The sequence below is a fragment of the Chionomys nivalis genome, chromosome 1 (assembly GCF_950005125.1).
Source record: "Chionomys nivalis chromosome 1, mChiNiv1.1, whole genome shotgun sequence".
NCBI lineage: Eukaryota > Metazoa > Chordata > Mammalia > Rodentia > Cricetidae > Chionomys > Chionomys nivalis.
Window position 1 is genome coordinate 194,822,023 of NC_080086.1, and position 15,832 is coordinate 194,837,854.

At 46.9% G+C, this 15,832-nt stretch overlaps 1 protein-coding gene across 1 annotated transcript; it reads right to left on the reverse strand.

Moving 5' to 3' along the window:
* Window positions 1–10,203: 10,203 nt before the first annotated feature.
* Window positions 10,204–14,405, reverse strand: Dlx6 (distal-less homeobox 6). The gene is made up of 3 exons (XM_057783897.1): window positions 13,820–14,405; window positions 12,400–12,593; window positions 10,204–10,564 (listed from the first exon to the last, which is right to left on the reverse strand). Exons 1-3 carry the CDS (start codon window positions 14,256–14,258, stop codon window positions 10,313–10,315), a joined length of 885 nt encoding a protein of 294 aa, XP_057639880.1. The 5' UTR covers window positions 14,259–14,405; the 3' UTR covers window positions 10,204–10,312.
* Between the last annotated feature and the right edge of the window lie 1,427 nt (window positions 14,406–15,832).

Sequence of the window (15,832 nt, forward strand, 5' to 3'; positions counted from 1 at the left end):
TTTAACCGTGTAAATAAGTGTAGATAGAGGAATTAAACTGTATATTCTGGATAAATAAAATTATTTCGACCATGAAAACTGTTCCTTTTTGGCCCCTCCATAATTGACTAGTGAGGCTCTATGCAGGCGATTAAGAAAAGACAAATTATTCAGAAGTCCAGCAATGCGAAGCAGCAGTCAGGAGCTGCAGGAGGCAGCTGTGTGTCTGTGCTGGACGTTGTGCTCTGTGTATCTGTCTGCACATGGCTCTGTTTACAGTACTGTCATCTTTAGGGTGTGTTGTTTTGTTTTGTTTCCTAACCACAAAACCATTTAAATGATATTAAATATAACTTCAATTGTTTCGGGTAGAAAGGCTTATTGCAATCTAAATACATTTCTATTGCCCTGTATGTGAGGAAGCAGGCAGCAGAAATCCCTCAGTAACCTGGAAGTCTAAGTTCAAAATGATTCTGGTGGGGAACTCCCTCCCCCAACAGCATGTGTATTGCACTTAGACAAATTATGGTCCTTTAGAAAATGAGAAACCTAAGATGAGAAAGAAAAGGAAATCTCCTCTTGTTCCAATTATATTTTTCAAAAATCTGAATGTTGGCTATGGCAAGTACTACCTTATATGTGTATGACTATATAAATTGCCATAGGAACTGAGAACAATGATGAGCCTAAAGCACTAGGGCAAGCAAGGAATATGGGGGCAGGGAACATTCCTTTTTCTTTGAAAAATAAATAAATAAAGAAGGGACTGTGGGGGGGGCAATTAAGGCCCTATATTGATTTCATTTCATGTGAAATAATGTTCTTAACATAATTGTCCTTCTTTGGCATCTCTACTTTGTGGCTCTTTCAGGAGGGGTTCCCTCTCTGCTTTTACATAAAACGGATGCATAGCTAGTTCTCAACCGTAGGAAATGGGATGTTTGCTGGGATTTCTTTGTGAAGCCATCTTTAAGGCTGGGGTGCAGGAGTTGCAGCAACCTGGCCCCTGACTAGCTCTTCCCTTACACCTCTGTGAGTGGACATCTAGACTGTGCCCAGAGCTATAGCCTGGGCCTGGACTCCGGAGCTCTGTGTACAGCCCTCCCCTGCCCCCAGGCCTGAATTATAGGTGTCTTTGTGGGCTGGCTATCCTTTAGTTCACCTAAATCCTTTGGTGTCCTTAGGACGCTAAAGTAACAAGCTATGTTGAAATTACTAGATTTATGGCAAATATTCCACAGATAGGAAGTCAGCCGCAACAAATGCAACGAGTCCTCTTGGGAAGGAGAGATTAGGACATAAAAAAATTTCATCCTGTCATCTGAGGATTTCAGAGAGGACCCTGCCAGCAGTGAGAACCAAAGAGGCAAGCTGTGTGCCCTTGGGCCATTTATAGAGTCAGTCTGTCTCGCTGATCTCTCCTTTCTTCCTTTTTTCCTTCCTTCTATCCATCCTTCCTTCTTTCTCCATTTTTTTCTCCCTTCCCCTTTATTTTCCTTTCTCTCTACAAGTGACACCAAGGCTCACCAGCTTGGAACTCCCTGGGCCATATACATTCAGGCAGCCTGGGCTATTAATCCCTGCCTAAACAGGAATACATCTCCAAAATTTTTTTCCCTGTCCTCAGTGCACTCCTCCTGTGGTGGGTGAGGATGTTAGGAGAGCAGACCCATTCTGTTTTCTACAGTGGCCGAGTAGAATGGGAAAAGAGATGAAGGCGTCTATTTTTTCCTTTTCTTTCTTTGCTTGCAAAGATTTTTGTAGTTTCCCTTACATTAAAAGCCCGGAGCTTTCTGAAGACTTGATCTTGATTTCCAGGACCTGGCTTTTGGATGGCCACGCGCCGGTCCCCACCCCAGGGTGTGTGTTTGGGAAGGTTGGCAGGGGCGCACCCACCGCACACCCCCAATATTTCCCGCCCACTGCTTTCCCAAGAGTGTCAAAAATGTGCTTGGAACATGCTCTTTCCATTTTGACACTTGGAGAGGGTGGATGTCATCTCCCGGCTCCCATTCCTGGCTGTGGTTTCTTCACTGCTCTGACCACCGGACTCAGCCCAGCGGAGGGAAGGGCGGGTCCAGATGATTCTCAGGGAAAAAGAGAGAATGCTCTTCAATCATCGCCCTTCACCCCAAGTTGGGGCATTGCTAGTTGTTAAGGACACTAAACCCAGTTTGTTTGGAGCGCGGCGCACCAGTGGACGCGGGAAGAGGGGTTGGGGGTGATTGGTTTCAGAGAGGTTCCTCCTCTTATGCGAACCTCACTTGCTCCACGAGTAAAGGTCTCTTGTCTGGAGCGTTTTTTTTTTTTTTTAACTTGGTTGGGGAGCGGTGAACAAAAGTATTCTGGCAAGTGAGTCGCAATGGGCTTTTCTGGCACCACGGGGTTTCTCTCCAGGGAATTTAACTCCCTGCAGTCCTTCGCCCAAGGATGTAAAAATAACAGATCCACAGCAAAGTCTAAAAATATCTGCTTCTCTTGCCCTCCCTCCCACCTTCCTTCGCTTCCCATTGTTTCTCCCTATATCTAACACGCGCCTATCACTCCTCACAATATTTTGGCTCTGGCAGACCCCATTCTCCCTGGACCTCACACTAGGAGTCGCGTGTGTCTGGCCATTCCATTCCTCACTTGCCTACTTCTCTGCCTAATATCCCCGAAATGAATCACGCCAACTTCGGAATTAATTTTCTTTACAGTGGACCCCCACCTCCACCCAATACTTTCAATTTCCATCTTCAGACCTCCCTGCAAAGCTCAGGAGACCCATGTTGGCAGGGCTTGAGTGATTTTTTTTTTTTTCGGTGCCCTGCCTGCCTCCCGGGCCCTCCTGTGAAAGATCAGATAAATTGGCCTTTGTTTGAGGCTTGGGTTGGGATAGGCGGGTTTCTACTCCCGTTCTCCCCCCTTTTCCTGGCGGCCACCTCCTTGTGGGACAAGAGGCGGCGTGGGGATCCGAGGGAAGCTGCATTCCTGTGGGTGCCAGGCGGCTCCAGTGCTGAGCCACAGGGCCTGAGACACACACACTGAAGAACCCGCAGGCCTCGCTGCCCTTGATCTCACTCCTTTGCTTGCTCTTTCCCTCGAGTCGGGCACCTAACCGGGAGCCAGTCCCCTCCCAATCGGATCCACCCAGGGTTCGGCCTTGCATAGGAGAGCTTTGACCCACACGCAAAGATGTACTCGCATCCCCTCCCAGTGACAATGGCCAGAACAGGATCTCTCCCGCCCCTTATACCACAACCCCAGGCGCGCCGGCTAGCCTCCCGTGGCTCCTTTGATCGCACCGGACGCCTAGTGGCTCGCGGTGTCCGGGCACTGCGGTTCAGAGTTCCACCCACCGTGCGCCTAGGCCCGGCGCTGTGGCTCTCTGCCGCCTCCACACAAGTCAGTATCTAGGACTCTCCAGCCCGAATTCTCCTGGGTGCTTGCTGGAAACTGCTCTACACTCCTCCTTTGCTCTTGGCTTCCTGTTGTTCCCAAAAAGGGACCTTTAGGACTCTCAGCCACCCCCTCCCAGCGCCCTCCCCCACCTCCCAGTTCCAGCGCCCCCACTGGCCACTGGGGTCTGGCCAACCTTGAGTTCTCCAGCCCTCAGGGAAGGCACACCCTGAGGGCAGAGCTTGGAGACACAGCTGGGAAGTGCGCCACCCTAGAGGTTCTGTCCGCAGCCACCCTGCTCCTCACCCTCAAGCACTCCCACCCCTCGGCTGGAGGCAGGCTCCCTCTACCCAGCTCTGGGGGAGGGAGCTTTTCAACTGGCTCCGGGCTTCCCTTCGCTTGTTCCCAGGTTGCTCGCAGACCTTGCATATTTTCGACACAGTCCCAGTCTTAAACGAAATTCGGGCCTCAAAAATAGCCAGAATCGCTGTGGTACACGTGGGATTGGTTAAATCTTTTCTACACAGCCTGTACCAGCGACCCGCATCCCTAGTGTTTTCTTTCGCCTCTGACAGGCTTTAGATTAGCGGCACAAGGCAGAAAGTATACGACGTGTCTAGTGCCCGAGGTATGCGGGATTGAAGGGTGCAGGAGCCTTCCCTTTCAGTCACCGAGGGCAGCCCGCTGTAATGTAATAACCTGCTTTATACTTTGAGTTCAAACCTTAAAGATATAAACAGGGAATTTACACGATTCCCTCTTTAAAGGACTGGAGAGTCCGGTTTTTAGAGCAATTAAATGTTTCTGAATTGTTGTTCGCTTGGGCTTACTTCTGATTTATGGGGTTCTCAAGGAATCTGTTTGCCAAAAGCACATGTATTATTGAGTCTGTTCCACATCCTAAACCAAGATTTATATAAAACCGTGAAATACCACACATCGCGACCTTTCGCCACAGGAAGAGGGAAAAGGGCTTCATGACCTGATTCTCTCTCTCTCTCTCTCTCTCTCTCTCTCTCTCTCTCTCTCTCTCTCTCTCTCTCTCTCTCTCTCTCTCTCTCCTGGTTTCAGTAACAACTCTCTATGGAATCCATCAGACCCAGTCTGCTGTATTTTTTTAAAAGAAGTAGGTGGGAGTGAAGGATGGTAAACACTTCCCAAGCTATGATTTATTTTAAAGCATTTTTGTCTTGAAAGGTGTGAAAACAGGAACTGTCGCTGGATGCTTATTGTCATCCTAGAACTATTTCTGCCACTTGCCATTTGCGAGGTGGGAAAGAGGGCGCACAGGGGTGAGGTGGGGGGAGGCAGGGTATGGACTCAACTTTCATCTGTAAACAGGGGTCACTAAACAGGGGACATTTCATTATTGCCCTTATATTCCCAGGAGGTAGGGAGCCTGCTTGCCACCCCGCAGGGTGGCCCAGGCTGGGCAGCGCACGAGTCTCTAAGGTGTGGTTGGGCGGAGGGAGACACAATTGGCCTAAAGATTTGAAAAGAGGCCCAGGAAAGTCTGCGCTCAGCCGAGGGAAGCTGAAGTCCTAGGGATACGAGGTTTGCAAGTGTCCCTGACACGGGTGTTCCACCAAAATTAGACCAGAAAAGTCTCTACTAGAGCAGGGGTTATCCTACTGGAAGCCATCGAATCCTCAGGGACCAGGAAGACGCTTTCTGTCCCTCTCCAGCCCTTGTCCCTCTGATTCTTCCACCCCCTTCTAGTCTGTTGGAAGGTGAGGAACCTTGCCCAACCGGCATATTGTGACTCGGGCAGCCAGACTGATTGACTTGGGGAGGTTTTAATTAATAAAGTTAATGACAAAATTAAAGCAAATAGCCAAACCAACTGAAGATGGCAGCTTCCTAGTTGGCTATATTTAATTAACACCAACTAATACATGTTCAGGGTCCTCCAAGATACGCTCTAGCTTCTCCTTTGTGAAAGAAAGCAGAGACGAGTCGGAGGACAAACACTTCCCTAGCAGCCAAGGCATTTTGCTCTGATGACAAGAGCAATTGGAAATTCATTTAAAAATATGTTCATAACAAGTGACAGGCGTGTTCTGAGGTGACTTTGGTGGAAACAATGGTGAAACTGACAAATGTTCTTTGCTGTGGGGGAGGGGCTGTGGGGGAGGGACACCTTTAAATGTAGGGAAACGCTTTGGTAGAGGGAAGAAAGACGGAAGCATTTTAAAAAGAAAAAGAAGGAGGAGGAGAAGGAGAAACGTTGCTTGAAACTGCAGGCAGTCAGCAGCCGAAGCCCCTGCAAATGCATCAGCTCCACACTGCTCAAGACTTGGACACATAATACTTCAGACCGCTGATTTGCTATTTTCTTAATTCTGGCTCTTCTTTTTCCATATGAATCAAACAGTCTTTTGTCCTTCAGGGTTTGATTTGATCGCTACTGTTCACATTTCACTTTTGTATTCCTCTTCCTATACCATTACTCATTGAGTGCCCCGTGAAATTACAATCGTACATTTTCAACTCAGCAACCCATTTGCAGTGCAAAAAATAGGGTCTAAATAATGGCTGAATTAGCCCTACTGGACAGTTTCAGATGTAACACTCTGTAATAATTATATTGCAGGCTGGATTAGGATGCTATTATCATAATCTGGACGTTTACAATTATCTGTAATTTGCAAAGATGCGCCAGGTCTTGATTACAGCAGCTTTTTTTTTTTTTTTGTATCACGCTAACCATCACTAAACAGTGACAGTAATAACAGCTAATTTTGCTGGCAATATAAGAGGTGCTGGGGTGTGCAAACAATTTCACACCTGGATGTGCTCACTCAACCAAGAATATAGACACAGAGCTTCTGCCCTGAGACTCAGAAAAATACTCTCCTGTGCTTCGGCTCAGTATAGATTTCTAGACCCTGATCATTGCTTAAGAGATACTCACTGGGGTAAGTTTTTATTTCTGGCATACTTCTAGGCACAGGTTTTCTATTTCTCACCTCACACTCTCCGTGCTGTATGTAATGTGTTGCTGTGATTTCCTTGAACTGCAACTTTGTTTTCTAGGCTATGGTTCTGACCTTTGATTTTCCTTTAACAGTAACAGAGTTGAACTGGTGAAAATGGGATCCTTAAGAACCTGATTTGCCTGTCTTGCTTCTGTGCTGCTGATGGGTTTGGTGTAGTTTGTGACTGGAGACTAGGAAAAGACCGGGTTTCTGGGAGGCATGGAAGGAGCCTGAGAGACCAAGCTAAAATCTATCAGAAAATTGTTACTTACAATTGCTTAGGTAAATATAATGAGGTTTTTACTTTTACATGCGGCTGTGATTTTAGGTTTTGAGGTATCAAGAGATCAGACAGAACTGGCTGTGTGGCTTGCTTCTTTGCAGTCAGGTATGCGGATGTGTGTTAGCAGACGCAGGTGTGCCCGAATCGCTGGACTCTGCAGCCCCTTGGAACATCTTCTTTCCAGCTGGGGGAAGTTTGTAGATTAAGTGACATCTGAAGCCCTTCAAGGCTGTTCCTTAGGGCCTTTCTATAGAGCCATGGTGTGTGTGTGTGTGTGTGTGTGTGTGTGTGTGTGATGGGGGAGGGGAAAGTATCAAGATCTTGGACCTGCTGAATCCAAATGCTAGGGTTAGAGGGGCATAGTTGGTTGAGACACAGAACTGATATAAGAAGCCAAGGAACCAGTCTAATCTATGTACCAAGGAAGACACTAGCAAAAAGCTGTGCTGTTCTATCTATAGATGACGCTGTTTCCTGATCCTGTAGATTTTATAAGCAGCTAGAAATGTTTAGGACAGGAGCCTACAATGTCTGACTTCCCCACCCTGCAGAGAAAAGCTTTCTACCGTGGCAAGAACCTCTGCACTAAGCCTAATCCAAAGATAAGGAGGTGCTTATTTATCCGTGAGGAGCAGAAATTGTCACTCTCCTATACCCTTACCCAATAGCTCTGCTCCCCACCCCACCCCACCCCACCCCACCCCACCCCACCCCTTAGTATGGTCAGAACTGGGCTTTGGAACTCAAACTCTATTGCCTAGGAGGAAGTTTGAACGTGGGGAGGCGCAGTAGACACCTCAACTGGCAACGCCTTTCACCCACGCCCCTCCTACCAATCCCTCCCTCAGGGAATCAGTTTCCTAGGAGGTCAATACATTTTCAAAGGAAAAATATTAACCCTTGAAGTTCAGGGGATCCAGTGGGAGCCCAGTTCTATGGAGAGTTCCAGAGGGACTATCTCCCAGAACTTATGTGATTCAGCTGATGTTAAGAGACAGAGATGGGGTGAAGAAATACCATCACCGGCCTCCATCATAGTAACATACATTGACCGGGTTTCAGAATTCCACACACTCACAGTGGTTTGGCATATATTTGGTAAATTTTTTAAAGGGAAAAATTAGTGTTGGTTTGGATATATGGTAGCTTTCTCTCTGACATAATTTGAATAATTCAGCAAAGCCCCACTACCAGCTGTACTTCTGCAGCCTCTTCCATTCTTTTCAGCATTATAATTTTGGTTAATTTTCAATTTTAGGTCCTACGTCTCTGCAATTTGTGTATGAATAACAGAATAATTTCCCTCTTTTGTTTCGCCTTTCCTGTTCCTGAATCTAAATAAAGATGGCTTTTTAGTATTAAAAGTGGAAGAAAATTACAGGTAATTATCTTTGACGGTAAAAACGCTGTAATCAGCGGGCTACATGAAAAATTACTCTAATTATGGCTGCATTTAAGAGAATGGAAAAAAACCTTCTTGTGGATAAAAACCTTAAATTGTCCCCAATGTCTGCTTCAAATTGGATGGCACTGCAGCTGGAGGCTTTGTTCAGAATTGATCCTGGGGAGCTACGAACCCAAAGTTTCACAGTAGGAAGGGGGAAAAAAGAAAAGAAAACATTTTTCCTAATGTAACAATGGGAATGCTAGAAAATGACAAGACTGATCGGTTTTAAACCATTCTGAAGACTGACTGAGCGTGGAAGTTGCTCAACAAAAAAAGGAACGGGTATATTGGTAAGTAGTCTTTGCCTTGTGTCTAATTATAGTGACTGTCCTTTTGCACGACTGTATGTCGCTGTCATTATATGGAGCACTCTGAGTATCTCTATTGACTTCTGATAAATGGCTCAGTGGTTTCAAGGTTCATAATTTGAAGGATGCCCAGGTCTGTAGCCATTAATTCTCACAGTATGGGGCTTCCTGCTTGTATGACGAAAGGACTTTTCCTTTCCATTATTTCTTTGCTTTCCACGAGATCGGAAAGATGCGTTTCTCCCAGGACAGCACATTTTCCTACCTCGCTAGCTGGCAGTGGGTTTTCAACATTAAGTAATCAAAATTGTGCACTTTGCTTTCTGGGTTTGTTATTCTTTCCTCTTTTTAATTAATCAATTTATTTATTTGTTTATTTATTTTTTCTGCTTCCAGAGGCAAATATAGCTGTATTATTTTGTCTGGGAAAAGGGAAAGAATAATATTTAGATACAGTACTGGAAGTGCCTGGATGTCTAGACGTTAACCTGGGAATACGTTATAATAATGTTTAAAAAATACAAAAATGTATATGAATCACAACAAAATTAAAATGAAGGGCTGGAAAAACATGCATGGCTCCTGTTAAGGTTCCTAAGACAAAGGCTTGTGGTGCAAACTGACATCTCTTCAGGCACTTGCTATGTCTGTATAGAGCACCCCATATTAGGAATCAGAAATTATTTTAGGAGAGGTGAATATATATATATATATATATATATATATATATATATATATGGAAAGGAGGAACAATGAAGGGACAGGGACACTTGGAGAAACAGAGGACACTCCCAACATTTTGTGGCTTTTACTCCATATATGAAAGAAGACAAAAACATACAAAGTATATATACAACTAAAATTCAACAATATATACAGAAATGTTTCTTGATATAAAGGTCCCTATTAGCTTAGTGAATGCCACTATTCACCTAGGAGAGGTGTCAAAGCAATAGAATGGTGATTTTGGTTGTTTCCTTGGTCTTTCTTGATTCAGAGTTTAGAGGTGGGTTATGCAAAAAGCATCTTTCTTGTTGCTGTTACTGTTTGTATTTAGTTGAATCATTGATCCAGGTCATTGCATTTAGGTAAGACATGCAGCGTTTCCTTTGTGTAATGTTCTAATTTCACAGCCAATTTCTCTTCTTTCTTTAGAGAAGGGATACTGGGGCTTCTTCTTCTTCTTCTTCTTCTTCTTCTTCTTCTTCTTCTTCTTCTTCTTCTTCTCCTCCTTCTCCTCCTCCTCCTCCTCCTTCCTTTTTCTCTCAGTCTTGGATTTGTAAATAAAAATTCAGGAGTCCAAAATACTTGTCTTTCCATCACATAATGTCTTAAACTCATTAAACAAGTAAAAATGCTGCCATGTTTTTGTGCAGATTGTTCTGCGGGTGTAGAATGTCTATTTAAAAAAAAAAAAAAGTCATTTTGATGTTGAGTCCCAAAAAGGAGGCCCGAGGCCTGGATCCCAAGGTGTGAGGGAAAATATCCTTACAGTGATGGGTTTCCAGAACACTGGACAAAAACTTCTCTCTCTCTCTCTCTCTCTCTCTCTCTCTCTCTCTCTCTCTCTCTCTCTCTCTCTCTCTGTCAGATGCAAAGTTACTTATTAAGGATTTATTCAGTTATTGAAGAGAGGAGATTGCAGAAAGGGAGGGAAGGGGGAAAGGAAGGAAAGAAAGATAAAAGGGATGGGAAAAAAGAAAAGGAGGAAGGAAAGAGAGTAGGAAGGAGAAAGAGAGAGAGAGAGAAGAGAGAGAGAGAGAGAGAGAGAGAGAGAGAGAGAGAGAGAGAGAGAGAGAGAAGAGAGGAGAGACCCAGATCCCAGATCTCAGGGACAGTTCCTCTGAGCTTGTTGCTTAGGCTGTTTGGCAGATGCAGGTGAGTCCTGGGTTCTCAGAGCTTCTCTGGGAAGTCCCGGAGGCCATCCATTCAGCAGTCACATCATTTGTGGTCTCTGCATGGTGTCCTGGTGTGGTGAGGAATACCAGTGCGAGTAGCCAGGCATGTAGCTGTTGGGAGGCATACTAACGCCCTTGGTGGAGGCAGAAACGTCCCACACTGGAGGAAGTGCTGGCGAGCGAGGTGACAGGGCTGCTGAACCTGGGAGAGGGTCACTCTCATGGGGGTTACTTCCCTGCTTCAGCAATTTCTTAAACTTAGAGCGTTTATTCTGAAACCATATCTTCACCTGCAAGAAATGCAGCGATCATTAGGCCAGATAAACATCAAACCGGTGCCTTCAATTATCAGCCTAGGCTCAAGAAGCAATATATATAAACAACAAAACCATTGCAATTCCAAAAAGCAACCCCTTCACCTCTTTACATCCCTTTCCATTTCTCTGCTATAGGCCTACCCTTATCTTGCTGGGATACCTACAGTTCTTGTGATTCTTGGGTTGAATCCTAGCCTGGGCTTTAAAGTATCAACATAAAATTACAAATAAATCAAATGAGATTGGTGGACCAAAATTTTATGGACATTTAAGTGAAGTAGATTTTGGGTCAAAATCTTACAACTGAATTTGCCTCCTCCAATTATTTAGTTTTATATTTAATAACCCCCAAACTCGCAATGCTATGCATATCCAAGTAGCAAATGACTATGAATTGATTAAAGGCTGCATTTTACAAGTAAATCACTTGATCATACCTGTGCATATTGTGCATATGCCACGGAATGTGCCTGAGATATCTTTCTTCAGACATAAATATCTTTCCAGTCCTGCAGGGATTAAGAAATGCACCGTCCCCCATTCCCTACCTAGTATGTTACTTAAGCAAACAGAGGTCATCAATCATCACATGATTGGGATAGCTACTAGAAGTCAAAGGCCTCTGAAAACCACATGTGAATCAGAAATCTGTGTTGGCAGCTCATTTAGGACAACCCAAATTTTTTGATGAAAGAAAATGTACGAAGCAGCTTTACCTTTAAATTTCCTGAATCTGTTTTTTCCAAGAATAAGAGTCATGGAGTATCTAGGATATCATAGGAAACCTCAAATATTTTCAGTGGCACGATGGCACTAGAGATCAGGCTGGTGAGAAAGAGCTTAGGGAAGTGGCTTGCAAACACCATTCTACATAGTCGGGGCAACTGTCTTGTAAGACCTGAAGACCTTGCTGCATGAAGGTGGTGAATGTCATAGTAGGCCTCTCCAGCACTTGGTTTAACTGATGGTTTGAGAGCGCAGCCTAATGTAGTCACCTCTAGGCCCCTCTCTGTGAAGTCTGAGCCATCCAGCACATCTCTCAAGTGATCAGGACTATTATTTGTGGTGTCCCAGGCCATAATTGGGGGAATATTCTCTTTGTGTTTCAATTCTGTCAAGTTCTAGACTATAGTGAAGTACCCCAACCTGTACTATTTGGTACCAGGGTGATGTAATCACTGAGCTTAAAGCAATCTTCAAAAATCCCTAGCTTACCCATCCTGGAGGGAATGGCTTCACACAGATGCCTTTATTAAGCTACTGGAAAATGTGTCTAGTTAACTTGCTGCTTGTCTCAGCTCTTAAGTTTCCTTCCTATGTCAATGAGTTGAAATTCTTATTAGCTCTTCAGGGGTCACAAGAAGGCCCTTAAGAAATGCCCTTATTTTGCTTATTAGCTGGCAACCCCAACTCTCTCTCTCTCTCTCTCTCTCTCTCTCTCTCTCTCTCTCTCTCTCTCTCTCTCTCACACACACACACACACACACACACACAATTGTTTTGTGTCATGTTATTATGCTCTGAAATCGGATTTGATTGAGCTATGCTTTTTGTTCACGGAAAGATGCTAGGCTCGGCTGGAGTCGCAGAGGGTTGGTGTATATGCAAATCCAATCCAGTATCCAATACCATGTCATTTGTTCCAAACTGTGTGATCCCGTGAAAATGCGCAACTGGAACATAAGCATTTGTCATTTAGCTCCTTGCATCCTTGGTTGACTAGGCCAAGAATTCCTCCTGGTGTGCTCTCTGCACGATTGGCAAGCGGGGCCAGCATTTCAGGGATACTCGGGCTTCTCGGGAATTACCTGTGTTTGTGTCAGTCCTAAGGAAGCTGCCAGTTCGGCTCTCTCGGGAAGGGCCAGGTATTGAGTCTGCTGGAAGCGATGGTTTAAAGCCTGGAGCTGCAGGCTGGAATAAATGGTCCGAGGCTTCCGAATCTTTTTCCCCTTTCCGTTGAACCTGATTTCCCCGTTTTCAATCACTGTAGTTTTTTGTTGATCTGTAAGCAAATGACACAAAGGAGTGGTCACCCGTGAGGCCACTGCTGCCTTCTCCCTTCATGTGACAAGGCCTGTAAGGAGTTCTCCCAAACTTAAAAAGGGTTCCTCGTAGTATCCCCACCATACCCGGAACTCCCGGGGTCCACTGTGACCGTGTGTCCCCAGAGGCTTTGGAAGTTTCCCTCAGATCGAGCCTCTAGGCCTAACAATGCCTGGTGGTGGTCGAGTCTCGGAAGCCCGCTGCATAAAAGCGGCACTCCGCAGAAGCGGAGACAGCGCCGGCGGCTTTCCGGAGTCCGCGACTCCGCGAGGTTTCTGCTCTCTGGGCCGAGAGCGGCTTCTTGGCCTGTCTTTTTACAATGCCTGAAGCTGTATCTGAGCCACCCAGGTGTCTGCGTGCCCACTTGGTTTTGTGTCACTTAGCTGCAAGCTTTAAGTCCCTTCCGTATGTTCGAAATGATTCTGCTCGCGTGGATCAAAACCCAGAAACAAAACACAATCAGCAGCTCAGAGCAGCCCCGGGGCAGGCTGCAGCTCTCCAGACAACAGAGAGCTATCAACCCCAGGCCCTCTGCTTCTCCCCCAAGAACAAAGGAGCAGCCAAAGTACTACCGAAAACCCAGAGAGAGGGGACCGGGTCAGGATGGGGGCAGGGGACACCTCAAAGCGCACAGCGGTAAGAAAAAGCCCAATAGTCATTAGTTTAAATGAATCTATCGGCCGCAACAGTTTTGTTACAAGTCACTAAGGCGCACCAGGTGCCCCACGCAAAGTAGGCCCCTGCATGCCCAGTGTGGGGTGGGCAACCTAACTAGCTCTTCAATCCGAGCCCCAAAATGTCCCCAGTCTTGACAAACGCGGGATACAGCGAAAGGGAAGGAACAAGGCAGAGGGCGCGCAGAGCCCGTGGCTGGATGGTGCAGTAAGGGACCTTGGAGCAAGACAAGCGCACAGCCCGGGGGCGCAGTGGGAAGCGCGCGCGCAGGAGGCAGGGAAGCCAGGCTGGCCGCAGGGTCAGCCAGCCATGGGTCCACCGCGGCGGGAAGGGGCCCGGCTGGGAGAAGCCGGCAGGCAGGCGCCAGGCGATCGGGGCCCGGCTGGGGGCGCGCAGGGCCGCCCGCTGGAGGGGGCCGGCAGAGGCCCGGCGTGGAGGAAGTGAGCGGGGAGGGAGGGGTGGGAGGCAGTGGGGAGGCGGGAGAAGCTAGCTGCCTAAGCGGCCTCTCACCTGTGTCGTCCCCGCGCGTCTGGGCGGCCGCGCTGCTGTTGTGGTAGGACTGGAGGTAAGGGCTGTGCTGCGAGTGGCTCATGTAGGGGTAGGCGGCGAGAGATCGGTGGTTGTAGGAGTTGCCTCCGCCCGACGCGTAGGGCGAGCCGTGGTGGTGGTGCTGGTGGTGGTGATGATGGGAGCCGGCCGCCGCCGCCGCCGCCGCGGCCGAGTGCAAGCAATGCAGAGGGTAATGCGCGCCTGCCATGGCCGGGGAGGTCTGCTGCGAGTGCGGCTGCGGCGGTGGCGGCGGTGGCGGCGGCGGCGGCTGCTGCTGTTGCTGTTGCTGCTGCTGCTGCTGCTGCTGTTGTTGCTGCTGCTGCTGCCCGAACTCCATGAAGGCGGATTTGGACGAGTCCTGGCCTTCCAAGCCGTCAGCCATCGTAGTCATGGTCATCATCAAAACTTTGGGGGCTGGAGAAAGCCTTCTCCCGGGTTTCCTCCACCCTCCCCCACTTGGCTCGCGCCGCTCTCCCCTTTGCAGCCACCTTAGCTCTCGGAATCCTTGCAAAAAAAAATTTAAAAAATTTAAAAAGGAGGGGGCGGAGGTGATTCTCTTCCTTGCTCTTCTCTAATATATATATATATATTTAATATAAAGAGATATAGTGAGCAGGGCCTTGTTAACCCAAAGGGAGGAGGAAGGGGGAGGGATGGGAGAGGAGGGGGGAGGGGGGAATCTGCTCTCTTCTCCCCCCCCTTGCTTTCCCCCCTTGGATATTTTGGGGGCTGGTGCAGTTTAAGGCAGAGATTTTAAGGTGGATTCTGCGAAAGTTGCGCGTCTGCTTTCAGACTTGATGCAGACGCCACGAGTCGAATGGTTTGTCTCCAAAGGGCAGCGCCTCCCTATTGGTCAGTCGCCCCCTGACGTCACAGGCGCACCGCTTCTACTGGCGTGTGCGCTGCTCGCGGAGTTCTTCGCCTACCTTAAGCAACTACAATCTCAGCCCAGAGCTGCAACCTGGGTCCGCCTGGAACTAAAGGATAGCAGCGGTGGAGGGAGGAGGAGGAATCCCGTCGAAGCTCCAAGCCCAGATCCTGGAACCCTTGTTTCCAGGATTGGAGGCTTGGAACAGCCTGGCTGAAAACTCATCTCTTTTGATTCACTTGCACCCTTTCAGGCTGCCTGTGTTCAGAAGCAGTGGCCCTAGCATTTAAAGCCAGACCCCCCCCTCACTTGATCGTCCCCCCCCTCTGGACCCCAATCCTATTCTACTCCCAGGGGAGCGCCTTGTCACGGTGGGTTTTTCTAGAAGTTCTTTATTGAAACCTTAGAGGGAAGAAGGACCCCACATCTGGGCTCCATCTCATGGGGGGTAGTAAAGAATGAAAACTCAGACCTTGTTCTGGCGAGATTCCTGCTGTTGTAGGTCCTATGTCCTTTAGATTGACACCCCCCAGGGAGGAGGGACACCTCCCAGCCCAGAGCACAGCAGTCTGCTCTGAAAGCGAGTCGTTGGAGGGCTGACAGTAATGTATTTTTTCCTATTGAAAACAGAAGCTACTGTAATGCTTTCAAATATATGCAAATGATACATGCGGTTAGTGGTTTGGCAAATCTTGATTACAATATAAACTACCCAAGTAAAAGTGCCTTCGTCCTAAATTTGTCTCTCGATTACAATTCCAATTGATTTTATTTTATTGTCAACATTGTTAATGATAAAAATAGAGTCGTTTCACAGTTATTTTTACTTTCTGGAAGGAGGCAATTAGAGTTCTAATCAGGAATACACAAAAATCTCCCATGATTAACTGCAGTACTTTGTTCAAATTGCTGCTATAAAATTCAGAACAATTTGCCTGTAATGATTATGGACTGGGTTTATTTTGGGAGGTGGAATAAAAGTGGATATAGCATAAATTATCCTCTAATTATACACCAGTGTCGCCTCAATTATCCTCTTATCAAAATGGTTGTCTAACTGCCGCATTTAGTTTCAATTCTCTCCTTTTTTTCTATAAAAAGAACTT